Source organism: Protobothrops mucrosquamatus, unplaced genomic scaffold (assembly GCF_001527695.2).
Source record: "Protobothrops mucrosquamatus isolate PMUCROS unplaced genomic scaffold, P.Mucros_1.0 scaffold272, whole genome shotgun sequence".
Lineage (NCBI taxonomy): Eukaryota > Metazoa > Chordata > Lepidosauria > Squamata > Viperidae > Protobothrops > Protobothrops mucrosquamatus.
The window spans coordinates 215731-237248 of record NW_015386617.1 but is presented as its reverse complement, the minus strand read 5'-3'; the positions used below and the strand labels follow the sequence as shown (position 1 = coordinate 237248).

General features: G+C 36.2%; 2 protein-coding genes across 3 annotated transcripts in view; one reads left to right on the top strand and one right to left on the bottom strand.

Moving 5' to 3' along the window:
• The first annotated feature begins 3222 nt into the window (after nucleotides 1-3222).
• Nucleotides 3223-12943, top strand: ZCCHC9 (zinc finger CCHC-type containing 9). Of its 2 annotated transcripts, none has more exons than XM_015814663.1 (6): nucleotides 3223-3470; nucleotides 7234-7611; nucleotides 9586-9736; nucleotides 9890-9982; nucleotides 11667-11735; nucleotides 12748-12943. In XM_015814663.1, exons 2-6 carry the CDS (start codon nucleotides 7252-7254, stop codon nucleotides 12864-12866), a joined length of 792 nt encoding a protein of 263 aa, XP_015670149.1. In that variant the 5' UTR covers nucleotides 3223-3470; nucleotides 7234-7251; the 3' UTR covers nucleotides 12867-12943. The 2 variants fall into 2 exon arrangements, with proteins under 2 accessions (XP_015670149.1, XP_015670151.1); XM_015814665.1 differs by having other exon boundaries at nucleotides 7214-7611.
• Nucleotides 12944-13066: 123 nt separating this feature from the next.
• The window catches only part of ACOT12 (acyl-CoA thioesterase 12), a 28454-nt gene continuing 20002 nt past the window's right edge, over nucleotides 13067-21518 (bottom strand). Inside the window, exons 10-15 of the mRNA XM_015814662.1 lie at nucleotides 20519-20582; nucleotides 19531-19614; nucleotides 15923-16056; nucleotides 15439-15570; nucleotides 14729-14855; nucleotides 13067-13862 (exon numbers count right to left, since the gene is read on the bottom strand). Coding sequence (XP_015670148.1) covers nucleotides 13719-13862; nucleotides 14729-14855; nucleotides 15439-15570; nucleotides 15923-16056; nucleotides 19531-19614; nucleotides 20519-20582 — 685 coding nt within the window. The 3' untranslated portion in view covers nucleotides 13067-13718. The remainder of the gene's footprint in view (nucleotides 13863-14728; nucleotides 14856-15438; nucleotides 15571-15922; nucleotides 16057-19530; nucleotides 19615-20518; nucleotides 20583-21518) is intronic.

Genomic DNA, 21518 nt, shown 5'->3' with positions numbered 1-21518 from the left:
GTGAAACCTCCCACCCCCAATCACCCGTGACAAAGCATAACTCACTCCTTCATTTTACAGTCATCAATCACATTCTCCAATTAGTGTGAAGTGTGAATTGTCCCCCCCCTACTCCTCCTGTTACAGCTGACCTTGGCAGTGCTGTGCTGAAGTATTGTTATGGTTAACTAGCATATTTTCCCATCCACTAGGCTAGTATTGTCTGCTTTAACTCTAGAAGTGATATGCAGTCTAAATAAAACATGTTTGCTTCTTCACATATGGCAAGCAAGAACATCCGATGTTAGCAGTCTTGACAGTGGGAATGAGACATCAAAGTACTGCTAAAATATGGCAGCATTTTACACTTTATTTCAATTCTTTTTTAACATGCTATTCCCTGTGCCATTTGCCCATGGTAAATGTATAGAGATCAATCTTTAAATAGAGGTCTTTTGGTAGAAAACAATTAGCTAAGCAAATTGGTTCTTTGTGCATATCTCCATCTACTGGTAAAGTGTTGTAGAGCAGAGAAGCTAATTTTCAGTAAAAAGATGCAATTATTATAAATAGATTATAAAATATTTACTTACCGTAATATCCCTTTTGATTCTGGGACACCACAATGCAAACATTTTTACTGCAGGAAATTGTAGTTCATATATTATACTCTTTGGGCCATATATTTTTGCTGTCACACATATTTGTTTGTAGGGATTTGCACATAGTATTAAAAAGAGATATACCATATGTACTATCAAGGGAAGTGGCATATCAATATTTTAGCTGTATGTAAACAATATAGATTATTTAAGTTATATTTTGTAAAATTGATAATTGTTATGCAGATGCATTTGTTTTCTGATAATAACCTCATTAATTATATTTACATATAAAGCAGCTGAAATAACAGAACATTTCTCTAATATGTTCTTAAATTTCAAGCTGCAATTCTACATTATTGCTTATGGACATAACAGCCCCATTCTGTCAAATCAAAAACATGTAAATGTATTGAAATCAAATATGCCTAATTTTACATAAGATCACACAAAAATATAAAACATTTAAGATAAATGCCACTAAGAATCTTATTTGTAAATATGAACTACAGATTCATACCCCATCTACTGGTAGAATAATTTCATTAATATATTTAAATAATTAAGAAATTCCTGTAATTGCAATTATTTACAGCAGTCCGTAGAGCAGACTGTTACAGCTTCTTGCACTGATAACATCTATTTGGTTTCTCCTGACTGAAATTGGTATTATGGTTGTTCCTTAGTGTTTGGAATATTTATTTCATAATAAAATTATAAAAACAAAACCATAAAAGACAGCCAAGAATGCAAATTAAAATAAGCAAAAATAAGGTAAGAGAACACCTGTCATCTCTTGACACATTCAAATCTCTGGGTCCTAATGGATTATATCCCAGAATTTTGAAGGAACTGACAGACATGATCTCAGAACCACTGAATCATATCTTTCAAAGTTCTTAGAACCCTAGAAATAGTTTTTGATCTTCAGAGATGCATATGAAAAGTTCTGTCTTCTCAAGCTCAACATGTATGGGTCCTTAGATCTCTCTTCTTAAAGCTTTGCTTTTAGTACCATAACTATCATTATAAACCATCTTTGAACATATTCTAAGTCGTTAAAGAGATAGAGTTTGATAATACAGTACATGGAGGTGTGACCTATTCAGAGAAACTATTACTTCCAATTATTTGGAAACTATAATACCTTTGATAAAGCATGTTTACGTTCTTTTTTTTTGTAGGCACATAGCACTATTCAAGGCTTATATTCAAGAAGAAACAACCACATAAGAAGATTATGAAGAAAATATGACTGTATATGAAAGGTCATTTTTGAGAACCATAGTAATATGGTAGTTGAAGTGCTTGACTGTCACAGGGTGACCCAGGCTGTGGTCCACTCAGCCACATAAACTCACTGGCTTTGGATCAACCACACTCTTGCAGCCCAGCTCACTTCTCAGAATTAAAGATGGGGGGAAGGGGGAAGGAGGAGCCTGCAGCTGAGTTCTTGTATGGTGGGTAATCTAACAAAACAATCTGTACCAACAGTCATTGAAAAAACAAGTAGATGGCTTTTATACGTAAAAAGCCATATATGTAGTGGGTCAGATCAAAGTCCACAATGTTCCTGGTAAACCAAGCAGGACAGGAGGGAAAATAACTTGCTAAACTGTTCTGACCAACAACAGATATTTTAAGAATATTGAATCTTACACAAGGTTTATGTTTATGGGGGAAAAGTGACCCATTCTCATCCTTCTCTTAGAAAAAGTATCCTAAAAGTTTTAGAAGAGGAATCCAGTTAATGACACAAGATTATGTACTGCAGTTCATGTATGGTCCTGGTGAATCAGTAACCTTAAGTTTAATTTGGCGATATCTGAAGAGGTGGGGGGAAAATTTGCTTAGCAAAATATGTAGCCCTTTCCTCCATAATAGTTTGCATATCCATCAAACCATGTCACTATAAACCACATGCAAATTAAGTGACATGAAGTTATCATCGACTCTTAGCGACCACCTACATAGGTTTTCTCCATGACATCCACATCTATTGTGAAAGTAATTTTCAAATTTATCAGAGCTCCCAGACAGCTAGAAGCAAGATAAAAATGTACAGTTCGGATTCAGTGTTTCTCAACCTTGACAATTTTAAGGCATGTGGACTTCAACTCCCAGAATTCCACAGCCAGCATTGCTGGCTGTGGAATTCTGGGAGTTGAAGTCCACATGCCTTAAAATTGTCAAGGTTGAGAAACACTGGGATAGGTTGAAAGTAGGGCATAATTTATATTTTAATAGAAAAACAGGAACGTTTTAGTCATCTGATCAACTAACACTTTATTTCCGTCAGAAACAAGCGCACGTCAATTGTATCACGCAAAAAACACAAGCAGCGATCCTTCATCAGAATAACTGCATAAATGTCAGCATATGGTACAACTTTTATAGTTATGAACAGACAGAAGTCGGTAGATTTAGAGAACGCGACCGCTGCTCCCCCACCCTTAGAAGATATTAATATTTACGCATTAACCGCGCCTTAAGTCTCTTGGCATAGGGACAGATTCCTTTGACTCCGCCCTTGCCTGGTAACGTCATAAAAGTGCTGCCTTATTCACCTCCCGGAAGCGCGATGACAAGATATGGAGTTTTTTTCGACCGCTCTTTCCTTTACAGGCTGTAGTTTTCGAATGTTCTGGAGGCGTTTTGTCGCATTGGTCCCCGCACTTTCTGTTCTCGGCGCGCAACTGCGTAGTGCGGAAAAGACCTTCCGGACTGTCAGATACGCTGGGCGGAAGATAAAGTGGAGTTGCTCCTGTAATCTGGATCAACCTAAATTCTGGGAACTGCTGCGAGCGAGTTTTAAGAAGCTCTACTGACGCTCATTGGCTTCCCCGGACAGTTTGGGCTCTGGGCCGCTCGTTTCATCGGTATCTTTAGGTAGGCTGTGAAAATCTTCGCTGTGAAATCCCACTGCTGAGTCCTCGGGAGAAGAGCCACTAGCCTCTGACCACGTGTTAGTCTTTCCAATCTGACAGTGTCACCAGATGTGTTGCGATTTCCAGAATTCCGGTACTGACTGGAAGTTTGGAGTTTTCAAGGAGCACATCTGGAGAACACCAGGTTTCAGGAAAGCATGCCATTTCTTACCTATAAGTTTTCTTTTTAAAGTGTTGCAGTGCTGTTGTGATGGTAGCTAATATATTAACTGCATTCTATTTTTTTTAGTTTTAATTGAATCTCAATGCATTTCAGTTTGGGTGGAGGGTTGTGCAACTTTTTGGGAGCTCCCAATGTTCACTGAATGGCCAACTGCAAGTTTTCTTTGAAAAAAAGCTGTATGCTTTTGCTGAGAGCAGTATGCCTCCAGGTGTCATGCATGTCAATCCCTTCAGCCCTACCTAGGGTATATGGTTAATAATATAGGATGATGGGAATTGGAGTCCAACATTTCTAAGGCAACAAACTGCTCAACTTTGGCCTACAAGGTTCTAATTATTTTCAGAGGAACTTTCAGATGTTTAGAATGAGTGAGATGTTATCTCAGAACCATTGCACCATATCTTCCAAAAATCCTGGAAACCGGAAAATTACCTGAGGATTGGAAAAAAAATTACCTGAGGATTGTAGTTTCCCGGGAAACTACAGACCAATCAGTCTAACTTCAATACCTGGGAAGATCCTGGAAAAGATAAATCAAAAAACAGATCTGCGAACAGCTAGAAGCAAACAAAGTCATAACCAGTAGCCAGCATGGGTTTGTTAAAAACAGATGCCAAACCAATCTTTATTTCATTCTTTGATAAAGTGACTAAACTAATAAACCAGTGAAATACTGTGGACGTAGTATACCTAGACTTCAGTAAGGCATTTGATAAGGTAAACCACAATCTACTCCTAGGCAAGCTAGAAAAAGGTGGAATAGACAATATCACCACCAGATGGATCTGTAGCTGGCTGGCAAACCAACACCCCAGAAGACAAACTTGGGATCCAAAAAGATCTTGACAAACTTGAACAATGGGCCCTGTCCAACAAAATGAATTTCAATGTGGAGAAAGCAAAGTGTTAGATTTAGGCAGGAAGAATCAAAGGGACAAGTACAGACTGGGTGAGACCTGGCTTAAAAACAGTAACTGTGAGAGAGACCTTGGAGTCCTAGTGGACGATCACTTGACTATGAGCCAGCAGTGTGCAGCAGCAGCCAAAAAAGCTAATACAATTCTGGGTTGTATAAACAGAGGCATCAAGATCATATGAAGTATTAATACTGCTTTATAAAACCCTAGTAAGACCACACCTGGAATACTGCAGCCAATTTTGGTCACCATATCACAAAAAAGATGTTGAGAGTTTGGAAAAAATTCAGAGAAGAGGAACTAAGATGATGCAAGGCCTGGAGACTAAAACATATGAAGAACGGCTGCAGGACTTGGGTCTGACTAGTATAAAGAAAAGAAGAAATAGGGGAGACATGACAGTAGTATTCCAGTACTTGAGGGGCTGCCACAAAGAAGAGGGGGTCACATTCACCAAAGCACCAGAGGGAAGGACGAGAAACAATGTTTGGAAACTGAACAAAAAGAGAAGCAACCTAGAATTAAGGAGAAACTTCCTGACAATGAAGACAACCAGTGGAACAGCTTGCCTCCAGAAATCGTGGGCGCTCCATCACTGGAAATTTTTAAGAAGAGGCTAGACAGTCACTTGTCTGAGATGGTATAGGTTCCCCTGCTTGAGCGGGGAGCTGGACTAGAAGATCTCCAAGGTCCCTTCCAGCTCTATTCTATTAAGATGAGCCTCTACTTCCTTTCTCACTTGGTGATACAGTTGCAAAATTGGACATGATGTGCCATTCTGAAAAAGAAGTAAGCAAGCAACAGTTCTCCCTGCTGGGATGCATATAATTCACCACTTAACTACTTGCCTTCCATCTTAGTTTGGTGGATATTATGGTTAAATATGGAGCAGCCATCATTAAGTAGAAATACCATCTCTGCCAAGAAAAGAGTGTATGTGGTTAAGGGTATACCTTTACTCAGATGTTCTAGTCTGATCAATTTGTGGACTGGGCTTTAGGTTGATCATTCTTTATTTGGTATGAATTCTGGCTTTTTAATACTCAGAAGAACCATTAATGAAACTTTTTACATTATCTGTTCCCATTAGGAAAAATTCTCCTTGTTTTCCTTTTGGGAAAAAACTAATGGCAGAGGATATTAACAGGAAGGAAAAAGAGCCAGAGCAGATCTTGTAACTATAACTGAGAGCTGCATATCTTGCTGGATTGCACTAAATAAAAAGCAGGCATCTGTTTATCCGTTTTAAAAAGTAGTGTAACCCTGCTCTATCAGCAGCTATTTCATCTTACAAATTCACAAAGAATTGCAGCTGCTACCTGAGCTGCTCAGGTACTTCCATACAGATAAAAACTTTGGTAATTGGCTGGAAACATCTGATCTCTGATAGGCCAATCAGCCAGCACTCTGATTGGCTGGAATCTGGCCCCTTGAACTGAGAACAGGAAGGGGGGGAGTAAGGAACTGGAGGAAAAAGGCCTGGGGGGGAAAGGATTCACATGGAGTAGGGAAGAAGCAGAGGGTCACACTGTTAAGGCTGTGGACACGTTGTTCCTAGCGAGAACTGCTGCATCTTGGGCTGTGGACTGCATCCCTCTGCAACAGTCCTAAAACATGGCGGAGTTCAGGAGTGACTGCATTCCTGATCCAACACAATTTCCTGATTTATCATCTCTGGCTAGAGAGATGGGCCTCATAAACCATCTTGCCAGATCTGCAGAGGGAGTACCCAGGTGGAAGTCAGAAGGATTGGCCATTTGACCATGGAACACTTTCTGTGACTTATTTGTGTCTTCTATCCGAGAGCTCTAACGTTTTGGGCCCATACATTGGTTGCCACCTAACCACTGATCAGTAGATAGGGAGGGATTGTGCCTCAATTAGATTCCATTAGAGACATTAGGACATTCAGTTTAAATGACATCACCTAACATAAAGGGTAATTTCTTACTGTGTTATCTATATTCAGAAGGCTCTGATCTTCAGCGGCTCCTTTTTTAATAGTTTTTATTATCAGAGACATAATTTGTACCAAACTGCAACTGTGAGCCCTTTCCTCAGTCTGTTACACCTTTTTGTGTTAAAGAGCACAAAGTATTTCTTGGTGGAACAGAAGCTCCACCTACCTGCTGTAATATTTGTAAAGAGTTGCTCACATAAACCAAAGGATTTTTTCCACCATTTTCCATAACAGCAGGCATGCAGTCTATGCCGTTTAGAAATGGTTCCCCATGATCATCATGCTTTACAAAGCATCTGCTACGTTTTTGTTACTTTTGGAATGAAACGTACAGTAAAATTTGTGACATTTTAGTGCTTCCATAATTAAATATTAGAAGCTCTTCCTGCTATTGGCTCACAGTTAGGTCACTTTCCTTGTACAGTGATCAGATGACTGTCACCTCATTGATTAAATGTTGAGATGCTATGTCAAAATTCCTCTATAAATTAAAAACAGATAATCAGGAAGCATTGTAGGATAACCTGCCTTCTTTTGCTAGTGTAAGCTTTTGAAGGAAGAAATACAGTAAATCATGATTTTCATAACCTGATATTTTTATGCACCTATAACTATTATAACCAGATTGAATTTATCAATGGCAGTAAACATATGGATTTTGCAGGAAGATTTGGATAAAGCCATGACAAGATGGGCTCGAGCAAGGGTCACACATAACAAGAAGGTTCTAGACGCAACACCCTGGGATGATCTGAAAAATGGGCCTGCTGGAACCGTAGAAACAAATAAAAAGCAGAGCTCTCCAGATAGTTTTTCTTTAAAGAACAACCAAGTGAAAAAGAAAAATAAGAAGAAAAAAGACTACCTGAATGAAGATGTCAATGGCTTTATGGAATACTTAAAACAGAACTCACAGATGTTGCACAATGGCCAGTTGATTGATAGTCATCAAACAGAGGAAGAAATAGCAACAGCTTTGAAAAAGGACAAGCGGCGAGAACAGAGGAGAGTGAAGCGCCAGGAAATTAAGAAGAATATAATGGTAAGACACTCTCTTATTTTACTTTTTTTTTCACTGTTTAATATTTTTTTCTTGACGTGCAAATAGGGACTGCAGCTACCAGTCTTTTTTTTTTTTTTTTGCCTCCAAAAGAGGCACCAGGTCTTATTTTCGTGTGTGTGTGTGTGTGTGTGTGTGTGTGTGTGTGTGTGTGTTTTCCACTCACCTCCAGCACCAACAGCCCTGCCCAGCCGGCCCACTTCTTCTGCGGCCGAAGGAGCAGCTTCATTCTGTAGCTGAGAATGGAGCTCGGCCTACATTTCATGGTCAGAGGGCTTTCTGAAAGGTCTGTGAAGCCGGCGAGGCAAGTGTCGATCCATGGGGGGCCTGGCTGCAATGGTAAGCCCTAACCCCCCTGCCCTAGTTTGATTTTTTAGCCATGCACCCCACCCCCAAACTAGGGCTTATTTTTGAGGTAGGGCTTCTATTAGGCCCACCCCCAAAAATCAAAGTAGGGATTATTTTTTGGTAGGTCTTTCGGGAAAACACGGTATATCATTCAAGGGAGATTGAATAAAAACAAGTGATTTAATGATTTTTTTTAACTGGATATTTTTCAAGAATATTACTTGCTGTTTTTAAAACATAACCTGCTCTGAACAATTGGCACATAAAATTGTTGATTTGGCACTTAATCTCTAAACTGATTTTACATTTTCTGCCAAATAAACTGAGTTGAAAAGAGGCTTTTATTTGTAAAAGAACAAAATGATAAATTCAGTCTAGTTTCAAGTATGAACAATTGTGCTCCACTTTATCTAACAAGTATTTTCTGGCTGATAAAAAAAAATTGCCATGGCCTGACAGTAATTTTGCTTAATTAGTCTCATTTTTATTTGTTGTTTCATTTTTGTGTGAATACGTCAGGGCCAGACAGAGCGCAAGAAGGTGGAGCAGTATTGGAAAGAAACAAATTTGTTAAGTATTGATTATTGATTGCATGCCATTAAGTTGGTGTTGACTTTTAGTGACCACTTATAGACTTTCTCCATGATGATTCTTACCTAACCTTGACCCATCATCACTGTAATTGAGTGTGCCCACCATGCTGACGGTTGTCATCTTTTTCTTTCTTTCCCAGCATTAGAGTTTTTTCCAGAGAGCTGAATCTTTACATAATATAAAGTAGGCTAATTTGAACTTGGTCATTTGTGCCTCAAGTGAAAAGTCGGGTTGATTTGTTCAATGATACATTGGTTTGGTTTCTTGGCTCGCTATTGTTTAATATGCAGTTTCTGTGTTCTGTAAGAAACTCATAGTAACAGATAGTTCCTGGTCATAAGGAAGTTCCTATACAGCAATGAGTTAAATCAGAGGAATACTATCTGTATATTAGTGCATGCAGCCTCTAAAGACCTCCAAAAGCTATTACCAGATTGTAATTTTTAATGGAAGGGCAAGTTGTTTAAATGGTTGGAAACTAATCACATTAACTGTATTTAATTTTAATGATATTTAAATAATATGAAATGTTATTTTTTGTCCTGGCCTACTCATCACTATATATAATATGGCCTTTACTGTTAGAGAAATTCAGGGTTAGTGTTCTGGAACTTTTAGCGTCTTATTCAAATATATATGATTGTAGGATTTTTTTTGCAAAACTTAAATAAAAACAATTGTTAATTATATGATCAGGTGAGATTAATGGCTTTTCACTTGAAAAAATCTTCACTTCAGAGTAAGGGTTAAATTACAAGAAGATTTTTTTAATAAAATGCAAATGTAATTAGTATAGAAGTGAATAGTAATGGATTCAGACAGTGCTGTGAAGAAGAAGTCTTCTGAGAAAAATCTTTTCCCTGAAGCATTTCTATTGGAAGACTGATTATATGTGTATGTGGCTTCTACTTGTAATATGTCTTGGTAAGATTAGGTTGAAAAGCGGTTAGTGTAAAAAAAAATGTCTTTAGTCCATAATGGATTCACATGGTAATTCTCCTTTTACTGTCAAAGGTGTGCTTCCACTGTCGAAAACCAGGACATGGGGTTGCAGATTGTCCAGCTGTCCTTGAAAGCCAAGACATGGGAACCGGAATTTGTTACCGATGTGGCTCTACTGAACATGAAATCAACAGATGCAAAGCAAAAATAGATCCAGCTCTTGGTATGTGTAAAATAACTATGGTTCTCAGCATGATAAATGTTTATCATCACTTATAAGGGTAATATTGATTTAAATATTCCAAATTAGGATTAAGATGATTTTCAAAATCTTAATGTATTTCCCTCATGACACAAATATGTGAATTTCTTTCAGGAGAATTTCCATATGCAAAATGCTTTATTTGTGGGGAAATGGGCCATCTGTCAAGGTCATGTCCTGATAATCCTAAAGGACTTTATGCTGAAGGTAAGGCCACTTTTTTTTGTTTGAAATCCCCCTTTTTTTAAAAAAAAAATTGTTGACATGCTTCAGAATATTTCTCTTATCTTGACAGCTTGAGTGAATGCAATTGCTTTATAAAGAAATATGTTGTGTAGATCTCTCCTCTTTTGATAAATTCTACAAATTCTTTCTTGAAGAATTCTGCAAGAAATTACTTTACACAATTATTTTATACAGGAGCAACATACAATGATCTTTTCTGTGTTAGTTCTATTCCAAGAAAAACATTGTATCCTTTTTGGAGATTAGAACATATATGTGGGTTTTATTTACCTTTTCAAGTTGAAATAATCTAATCCTGTAGCAACATGAAAAGTTTTGAAATTGTCTTAATACAATCGGAGAGTTAGAGGTTCACATCTGTATATCTTATTGTGCTTATTTAGTGCATCTTTTAGCATATATTTAAAGAATGAGTGCTGGATATGTTTGACAAGTTACTTAGTAAAGATAATACTAGCTAAATAATTTTAATGAACTTTCAGTAGTACGTTCTATTTATATTATATAGATTTTCCAGGAATGGAAATGTTAAGAAATTACTACATGAGAACGGTAATTGACAAAGCAATCCTGGGATGATTATATTAACTTATATCTTTAGAATGTCAGGAATTTTTCAGAATTTAAACAGGACAAATATAGCGAACAGTTTAATTTGCATTTCCTTTCTTAAAATGTTTTTACAAGATTTACAAAGAACATGAAAACCAAGAGTAAAAGAAACAAAGTAATAAGAAAAAGTACTTTCAAATTTTTGCAACAAGAAATTTTAGAAAAAAGAATTGGGTAAAATTCTGATTAATTTCAATTTCAGGGAAGAATTTAATTTGGCAAAAAAAATTAAGCAGAAAGAAATCTTTGATTAGTCTTTTCAAGAAAAGAAATCTTAGTAAATTTAATCTCCTTAGTCAAAGTGAACAGCTATCAGGAAGGATTTTCACAAAGTACCTTTTCTGTATCCTTTCCCCTCTCCTCCTTTATATTTAAGCAGCTGAAGATGCCCAACTAGAGGAAGAAGTAGGTAGAGATGTAGTAGAGATGTTAAAATAGCTAAGCAATGGGATAGATTAAGCTGGGTTAAAGATACAGTAAAACACATCTTAAAATTAATTTCTTTTTCCTTACTCTGTACATTGTGTGTCTGTGATGATGGAAGACAGATCATGGATAAGGGATATTGAAATAAGTAGATAAAAGGAAAAGGGTCTTCAAAATCTTGGAAACTTCTCCAGAACTATACTTAGGAGTATGGGCATGGGGCTGCTATTCAAAAATAATGTGTCTTTATCCAGCCATTTTTAGGCATAAAATTGCCAAAGATGTTATTGTCTTATCTGAATTTCTTTCCTTTTCTCCTGTACATGATAAATGCTAATCTACAGAAAGTGTTTAATCAACTGTTATAGTCTGTTACTAATTATAAATAATTATGAGTTTTATGTTAATTTAAAGGCCAGCATCTTTTTCTCTTGAAGTAGGATATATTATAATTTTCATTGGCAAATACAGTTTTTTCTTAAATCAGTTCCCCTCCCCCATTGCATTTATGCTTCATTAAAAAAATAAAGGTACAGTTATCATATATGGCACATGCAATCCAAATATATTGCATTAAATTCAATTATTTATATTTATGCTTTTATAGGAGGGTCTTGTCGGATTTGCGGATCTGTGGAGCATTTTAAAAGAGACTGTCCAGAAAATCAAAGCTCAGGTGAGAAGCTTGGAATTTCTGTTTCTTAAGAAGGCAGAGTTATATAGAGAGAGGTTTCTGTAATGAACTCTGGCTAGATAATTACAAAACTCACTGAATCATCCTTGTTTCAGGTTGTACTGATTAATGTGCTACTCAATATTATCCAACTTTTAACACGTCATTAGATATCTATTCCATTTAAATGTGTTCTAAGACATAGTAGCTATTACAGCTGGAGAACAACACTCACAATTCTGTATGTTTGTTTATACACACACACACATATACAGGTAACCCTCAACTTACAACAATTCATTCAGATGCTTGGTGACTGACTCAGTTTTATGACGGTTCCAGTGTCCTGGGGTCATGTGTTCATCTTTTGTGATCGTCTGATGAACAAAGTCAATGGGGAAGGCAGATTCACTTAACAACCATGTTACTAACTTTACAACTGCAGTGATTCACTTAACTGTGGCAAGAAAGATAGTAATATTGGGCAAACTTCACTTAACTGTTTCACTTAGCAACAGAAATTTTGGGCTTCATTGTGGTTGTCAGTCAAGGACTACCTGTACACACACACACACACACACACACACACACACACACACACAGAGAGAGGCACTGAAGAATTTCAGAAGTGGAATATCATGTTCATAGTAATAGTATCAAGAAATTGATTAGCCACACGTTGTGGAATTCTTGTTACAAATTGTTGAAGGGGTCATCTACATAAGATTTATTTTTGAGTAGAAAGAACAAAATTGGAATAAAATAAATAGCATTGTAGCTTTTGGTTTATCAATTGTGTGTAAAGGCTGAAAATGTTAGAAAATATCAATACTGATATTTTAATCAACTTGAATTCTTAGAAAGCTTATAATATGATCTAACTTTTAACATGGATAAAAATAAAAATAAATGTAATCACTATTGCAACAAATAATTGTACAAATTACTGAATTATATATCCTGGAATAAAAGACAGTTGATTTCTCATACATTTGTCCCCCTTTCCCCCCTATAGATCGAGCAGTAACTGTTGGTCGATGGATAAAAGGAATGAGTGCAGATTATCAAGAAGTTCTAGAAAACCCTGGGCCACAAAAAGGAAAACCAAAAGTACCTAAGATTGTTAATTTTTGACCATTCTTGTTCTGTATAATATTTCTCAATATATGACTTAAAATAAAAACCATAAGCTTTTGGAGATCCCCAAACTACATGTTGTTTCCTAAGTATTGATCTAGTGATAAAATTTAGCCTAAATAGAAACAACCTGCAGAAGAATAAAAAGCCTTTCAATAGGATATGGCAAAAATTGGCCGGCCCATTAGCTTTGAAGTGGAAGGAAATCTTTCCAAATATTACATAATTACCTGGCCTTTGCTCAGTACAGGTAATATTCATCCTGGACCACAACTGGAATCAGTGATGTGGCCATTAAGCGGATATTTACTTATGAAAAAGCTATTTCTAAATAAATGATGGCTAGAACTTAACATAATGTTGTATAAACTTTATTATCATATTGATCAGATATTATAATATAAAATTATAATTAACAATCATTTTTATTAAAGCTAACACATTTTTTAACTCGCCTGATTCATTATACAGAAATTTTGTGCCAAAATGACTTGCACAGAAATACAGTTGCAAGATTGTGAAATATATATGGTTCAGGCTGTCCTAATACACACACATTGTAATAAATATCAGATTTAAGTTCATTTTAAAATAAACATTTACATCTAAAATAATATTTATAATATAATATTATAGATTGCATTTACAAGGTTTTTAAAAAATCATTTTTAAGGTGGTTGTAAAATTTAGAAGATGGTTAGATGGACAAACATTCGGTTAGCCTTGGATGATACTGCAGTTGTCATAGTGATGATTTCAAATAAGTAGATGGCAATAGCTCTATTAGACTGAAAGTTCATCCACAAAGTTTTCAGTGATTTTTAGCATTTTCAGTACCGTATTGATGCACTAAATGTAGCTCGTTTTGCTGCTCTCTGATTCTAAGAACTGGATGCACATAGATGCTATATCTTCAATTGATTCCCATAGAGAAGCCAGGTTTCCAGCAAAGTAAGGCATGATATTATGTACACCATGGATGAAGACAGAAACCTTTAAAATATATAGAAGGTCATTGTGATTTAATCCATGCTATAAATTGCACTAAATATGGAAGATTCTAAACTTCATATGGTTACTTGGCTTCTTTCTAAACATGACAGGCATATTAGTTTTAATCACTTCCTAAGGGTTCCATTTTTAGAATACTAGTGTTCATTGGAAGGCCAAATTTAAGTTTATGCTTAGATATGAAAGTTCATTGATAATAAGAGGGTTCAACCCAGCTAATCTCAAAAAGATTTTGTAATGAGAGGAGAGAATTACTTTACAATATGAAAAATTATATGGAAAGGAAATTTAAATATTTCTGCACCCAAAAGCAACTTATTCACATAGATGCTACTTGGAAAGCTATTAAACTTTTCGTTTAAAAAGTTTTTCAAGTTATATGATCCCCTTTCTTTTGTACTGTAACTTGTAAACTAATATATAAATATTTCAAGTATTTATGTAATAGTTCTAAAAGTGATAAAAAGGAAAAATAATGTGTCATTTTGAATGTTCTTCTATATAAAATCATGGAGATGATTTTTTAAAAAAAAAACATGAATGTGTATCAAATACTTCAAGAATCAAGTCTAATTCATAGTAGATTTGGTGCATATTTCCAATATAATCACCAAGAGTGTGTATGGAAATTTTGAAAAAAACAAATGCTGGTGAGAAATACAGGAACCGAAAGAGTCCATTCAGCATTTTCCTCTCTCCATTAGAACAATTTCTTTAGCTGAAAAGCAGAATCACAGCTCTGTGTGCTGTTGTCTTGAATTGAATTACTTTTATATCTCAATGGGGGGGGGGGGAGAGAAAGAAACCAAAACTTACAAAAAGATTACATGTAACTTCAAACCACTTACCAAAGAGGAATCCTCATGGGTGTGGATGAGGAATCCTGCACACTGGATTTCATTCTGGTGGTAGTTCTGATTAGCAGGCAGAGCTTCATTTAAAGCAATTGACTTCACAGCTATTATGTAAGGATCTCTAAATTGAATAAGTAGTATTATGACCATTAAGAACAAAATATATGTTTATAACGTGGGTAACAGCTAGTTTAAGGCTGTAATTTTAGTCATAAGACAAGATAAATGTCTTTGCTTATGAAGCTGCACATTAAGTGGACAAATGTATGACAGTTGTAATGAGCATAGATTGGTGGCCAAGATTAAAGAAAGGCTTCTCTACTATTACCTTCTTTTTCTCTCTCCATTTCTTCATGTTTCCTAAAAACACCTACTGCTGCTCAGAACTGCATCTTCAAAAGTAGCAGCCCTGAATGCCTCTATAATGCATTACTAAAGAAATGATCAAATGAAGAATTAAGTGTACAATTACAGTATAGCCAGAAGACTGGTCTGCTGGGATAGTTGCCCTGTGCTCATCAGATTTCCAAAAAGTGGAACCAAGAATCTAAGAAACGCTAAGACATTCTGTTTATAAAACCAAGGCTGTTTGCAATGCACATAAACATACAAAAGAAATTACCATAAAATATGAAAACACACACACACACACACACATACACATATACATATATACATCAAAGATTTTCAAATTTGATGCTTACTCTGTTTTAGAAGGTTCCCTCTGAGACACAAGAATTAAAAAATCTCTGCATTTATTTCCGTTAGCTGATGCTGAGGATGTAATGTGGTATATTTTGTCCTCTTTAGTCACACACTCCATGACTCTACAATTTCTACAAGCATATAAGGCACATAGAAATGGAGTTTAGAGCTTTGGGTACCACTGAAAAGTCATTGACATGAGTTCTATTTCAGGTTACATTGTTGAAGCTACCTTGCCTCAGCCTTTTTTTGTTTTTAAAGAAATAAGGATGAAGAATTAAAGAGAGATTTTGTTTTTACAAATACAGTCTTATTTATTTCAAATTAAAATTTTGCTATGATTTCGCATATCATACTCAGTCTTCTTTATTTCTATTCTCATTAAACTAGTGCACATTATTGAAGATTTGTCAAAATGCCAGCTTTTTAAAAAAACAGACTATAAGAACTGATACTAAATGAAAGATACAAAATTATGCTTACAAATGGTATTTAGTCCAATGCTTATGGAGTGAGAAGTTAGATAAAAGCAAGAATGCCAGTTTTGAAGGTATCGGTATTTGCATTTCAACCTTGATTGATAGAGCATTTTCCTCCTCCAAAGTGTACATTTTTGTCTAGGGAAAAACATATTTTTAATGCTGAATTATGCAAACACTCAAACTAAGGTTACAAATCATTTAGTTTTAAAAAGCAGTTTCCAAATAAGTATGCACCATTCCCTAAAAAGGAGTAAGTCAAGTATTATAGAACAATAAAATATAATATTGTGACCAATAATTCAGTTTTTATAGATAAAATAGATTTAGGTCAGAACCTGATATATAGATTGAGGAATTGTGCCAAGAGAATAAATAAGTAGAAGAATTGCATTCAGTGTAAAGTAGCAGTTTTACCTTGATAAAAAAACGCCGTTAACAATGGGACTAATAGCATGCATAGATATGGAGATGAAAATATGAAAGTTTCTATTAGGAATAACCTGCTCCCTAGGAATTTGACCAACTTTTAAAATAGTCTGCTGAAGATTTGCTTTGTATTCCCACTTATGAATGGGAATACAAACCTATCACCAATAAATTCTTTTATATGGGAGAGAAACTAAGGAGTTGAAAAGGCTTTGTCAAAAGAAGACTTTCAGGTTATATCACATATTAGCATATTAGGATGCAAGATTAAGGTGGATTTTTTTAAGACGTCCCTTTACATTTAGTTTTTAATAATAGCATACTGGTTAGGGAATTCTGGAGTCGAAGTCCATAGATCTTAAGTTGTAATGGTTGAGAAACTGTCTTAGTCTCTGGAATCAGCAACAATTCTGTCTTATCTGAATTCAGCTTCACCTTGTTCTCCATATTGCATCAGCATACAAATAATAATGATCTTTTCCAACAACTTCAAATAGGTATTAAATCACAGGAGAGATAAGACAGAATCTTCCTCCCTCCTGTGAAAATTCCTAGGGTGCTATGCAGATGTCTCATAGTAGCACCTAAAAAACATAAGAGCAGACAATACTTTTCCCCTGCAATTCTGAGCTCATTCAATCATTTCAAAAGGATTATAGCATGAAAAGCCATGGAGAGGTTCATGAATACTAACAGGGCCATACCACTTCCATTAGAGCAGCCAAAACTATCTCTGTGCCAAGTCTGGGTTTAGATCCAGACATAAAATCAGCATCCTTTAGGAATTCCTGACCTTGCGATGCCTTTGTCACAAACTTGTCAAAATGCAGAATACTGAACTTTAGTTTACAATTGTCTTTTAATGTGGTAAACTTCAAGTGCTTAAAGAATAATAAATAATCTCAGGCATCATTAGTAGAATAAAGTCTTATAAGCCAAGGCAGGGTATGATCTAATAGACAAGTAATAACTCTAACCTAGTTTATTACTTTAATAGGTATCACAGAAATATTGAAAATTTATCTTTAATATGTAATTTACAGATTCAAGAGTACTCATTTAATGAGCAATTTTTTTCTCCTTAAACTAAATATAACATGTTATCTACTTATTCTTTTATGTTTAGTAATCACAGTGAACTTCTAGAAGATCCTTGTTTAATTTTATTCATATATATGAATCTCTGCAGTGAATACACTAGAACTATCTTCCTCAATTTGATCCCTCACACATGAAATATGTTGGGATTTCAATATGCACTAGCCAAGAATGATAGTATTTGTAACCTTAGCACATATCAAGGGCATTAAATTCAGAAAATTATTCTGAAAATTCTGATCAATGTTCTGCCACTGTTTCCTGCAGATTTGGGGTCTTTAAGTTTACTTTCTACTAACATGAAAGGAATTAATTATATTTTAGCAATTTTTTTCTTACAAAATGTTTTACTAAGATAATGAAATGTTTTATTTCCTATGCTTAGCAGATAACTATATAAATAAGACTAATGAGAATCATAGTACAATATATCAACAATTATATTTTTCTCAATTACAGTAGTCCTCGAGTTACGAGTGTAATGGAGCCTGCCCATTCTACTCATAACTCAAAAACCCATAGAGTGAATCTGGTTCGAGGTACGAGATCATTCCCTTGCTCATAAAATAAACATGAGGTATCTCAGGATGAGGAAGGCCATGGAGGGCCTAGTGCTAGAACAGCCCCCAAGGCCTCCCTGACCCACTAAGATACCCTCCCTTCTGCCGTGCCGGACTGACCTGGAAAAGATCCGTCTCCTCTCTGCTGCAGTTCCTGCTGCCGCCCGAATTTGAGGCCAGGGAACGCTTCCGCGACCCCCCCCCCCCGCTACCTGATCCGGGCTCTGGAGGCCTTTTCCAGGCCCAATCAGGCCGCGGGGGGGCTGTGGAAGCATTCGCCAGTCTCAAAATACGGGTGGCAGTGGCCTGGAAAAGGCCTCCAGAGCCTGGATCGGGCTGCAGGGGTGGCGCAGAAGCCTCCCCCAGCCTTAGATCTGGGTCGCAGTGGCCTGGAAAAGGCCTCTGGAGCCCCAATCCAGCCTCTGGAGGCATATGGAAGCGTCCCCCAGCTTCAGTTCCATTCTCTGTTGCAGAGAACAGAGGCCTAAAGTACCATGAGATCACGCAAGATCAGTAGTGTGAGATCTCGCTCCTTGATCTCACGTGATCTTGCGTTACTTTAGGCCTCCATTTTCTGCGAATGCACCGAAGGCCTAGAACAGCCAAGAAAGTGAAGGATCTTGATCTTCACAGGGTGAGTATTGAAGGCCTGGTGCTTAGGGAGACCTGGGGGTGGGGAGGGAGGGAATAACCAGGGTGAATGTTGCTGAGCCATTGCAGTCCCTCGTAAAGGCAAATGACTACCGTTGTGCTGCAATATTCGTAACTTCGGTACTTGCTCGTAAGCACTAGGGGGCGCTCATCACGTAACTTTGAACGAGCATTAGGTGAACACTCATAACTCAGGGATTACCTGTATCTTTCACCTTTTTAGGTTAATTCTACAAAAGTGAAAGTCTACAGGAAACCCTGAACAGTAATATCTTATGGACTGCAAAGAAATTCCTTTGTGTTAGTTCTAGCTCAACTCCATTGTCTTAATGTAAAGATAAACAAATACATTCATGCCTGTAGAAAGTATTTTCTATAGTTGCTGAAGTAATGTGATGGTTCTTAATCACATCATTTTTCAGCCTTTATTATTCCTAACTCGTAGGTACTGAAAAGACATATTTTGAACATTGAATAGTTAGTAATGATCATGTTTTGCTTTACAATATATATTCTTGGTAAGTGAATCTGATGGGAAGGGGTACAGTTCTATTATTTGATGGACAGTTCTGCAGTTCTCTGTAGTGTAAGAGATTGGTCAGAAGCAGGAAGGTAGTGGATCTTTTGTGATTGAAAGGGACTTTTGTTGTCATCACCAAGAAAAATAGGAGAAAACATGAACAGATGACTAAGGGAGGGAAAAGAGATCTATCTGCTTCTGTAATGCATGTAATCTCCTTATGTCAATTCCCATGTCTTCAGTTACCTTTACTCCCAGCAAAAGAATTTTAAAAAAAGAAACAATTAAAACTCTGGCCTTTACATGCACACAATTCTTAAGACTGTTGTAAGAAAATACATGGGTAGTACCTACACGATTTAGAGTCATACATATCTCCCATCCAGGCTTTACTGCCAAGAATGTCAATGTTGTAACATTGCTTTTGATTATGAGTGACTGAAATTTAAAACAGACAATAATTAATTGCAAGCCAGGTAGAAAATACAGATTTTTTCTCTACAGTGCTGAGAAAGATAGTGATCCAGCTTGCGATCTTTTAAATGATGAAGAGTTGAAGACTAAATTAAAAGTAAGCCTCTATCTGTTTCTCTGATAAATTAAACAAACATGCTAACAGGACAGTCTTTAAGTTGCAGTCTTGTTGATATATGACAGTGTCACGTTGAAGAAGCCTGCAGTAAGTGATGGACTAAATCTGAGCCCAAAGAAGATGCTCAGAATTAAATTTGACTGCATTCAATGGAATAAAGCTAATTTTAAAAAAGTATAGAATTGCCACCATAATTTGCACAGTAGGAACACATAAAAAATTCTGATACAGACCTCTCTGCATCACATGCCTCTGATGGAAGATTTTTCTTTCCATTACTTAAGTCACAAAATCAGTGCTATAAAACATACTTGCTGTCTTCTCTGCTTTCAGCATTATATTAAAACTTGTTAATTTTAAAACAATTCTGATAATAAGTAAACCAAGTTTGGTAGGACAGAAGAATATTCCAAAAACACAGTACTAAGCACTAGATTGTTGATGTTTTGCAAAAATATATATTAAATCAGGGTTGGCCAGCTTAGGGCTTCTAAAAACAGCTTCATTTTCCATGCTTCCCAAAAATACATCATCTACCTTTTTTTTTTTTCCAAAAAAGATTTCCATGCCAAAAAAGGGGTATGTGGGAAGAAAGGCATAAACTTTCAGCCTTGGAACTTTCTGTAACATCACTTCTACATCCCTGGCAGCTGAGGCCAAAAATTTAAAAAGGAGTCCTAACTTTAAATCCTGCCCTAAATGATCCAATTTATTTGATGGATATCATTATGAAAATAATATAATTAGTACCTTGCTGCTAATGTCCCAGAAATCAGGTGTGAAATTGGTTTCTTTCTTTAAAAGAGCATATCTCCTGAAGATAATACACAAGTGGAAAGAAAGCCAAAAGTAAATTAAGGAAATACATGGATTTCAAAGAGCATCCTATACTTCCAGATAGGTTTAAACTACCCTAACCAAATATTTTTAAATTACTGTTTATAAGTGTTAATTTTTGTTTGCATTTACAAATGTGATGAGCAATCACTGTAATAACAATCAATGAAAAATACAGAACTGTGATTGCTAAAACTTATTTTGTGCTGATAACTAAATTCCAGCATTATCCTTTCAATACATTGGAATATTAAATCCAGCATGCAAGGTGAGGATAAGGCTCTCAGATCTGAATGTATAAATCTGAATGTTCATTAGATAGTAAGAAATTATTACCACCATCTACGTCTATCCTGATCTTTGCAGCTGAAATTTAATAGTACTAGACAAAGAAATGGCAATCTTAATTAACCATTAAAATATGTCTCTTGCAGATTTTTTAAGAACACTTATAGTAATAAAGACGACCATCTGGCAAAACTGGAAGCGTTACAAAACCGTAATAGGTATTTTGTCCCCTTTCACTTATAACCCCATACACCGGAATATGTTCCCGAAACTGTTCTGCTCCAACATTCCAAAATATTTTCCATACAGCCTATCAGGAATATGTCTCAAACTGAATATTTGTTTGATATTACATGAATTAAGTAGTCATTTCTGGAAGAACTGAGAAATAACAGTGATTCCATTATAAATAAGTTATTAAACATATACCGTATTTATTGGCGTATAACACGCACTTTTCCCCCCTGAAAATAGGGGGCAAATGATGTGTGCGTGTTATACGCCGATATAAGCTCTCCACCGCCCAGCCCCACCTCGGCCCGGGCAGCCACGGCCCTTCCCCGTCCTCCTGCTGCCGCTGCCGCCGCGGCCCTTCGCCGCCCGGCCCCACCTCGGCCCGGGCAGC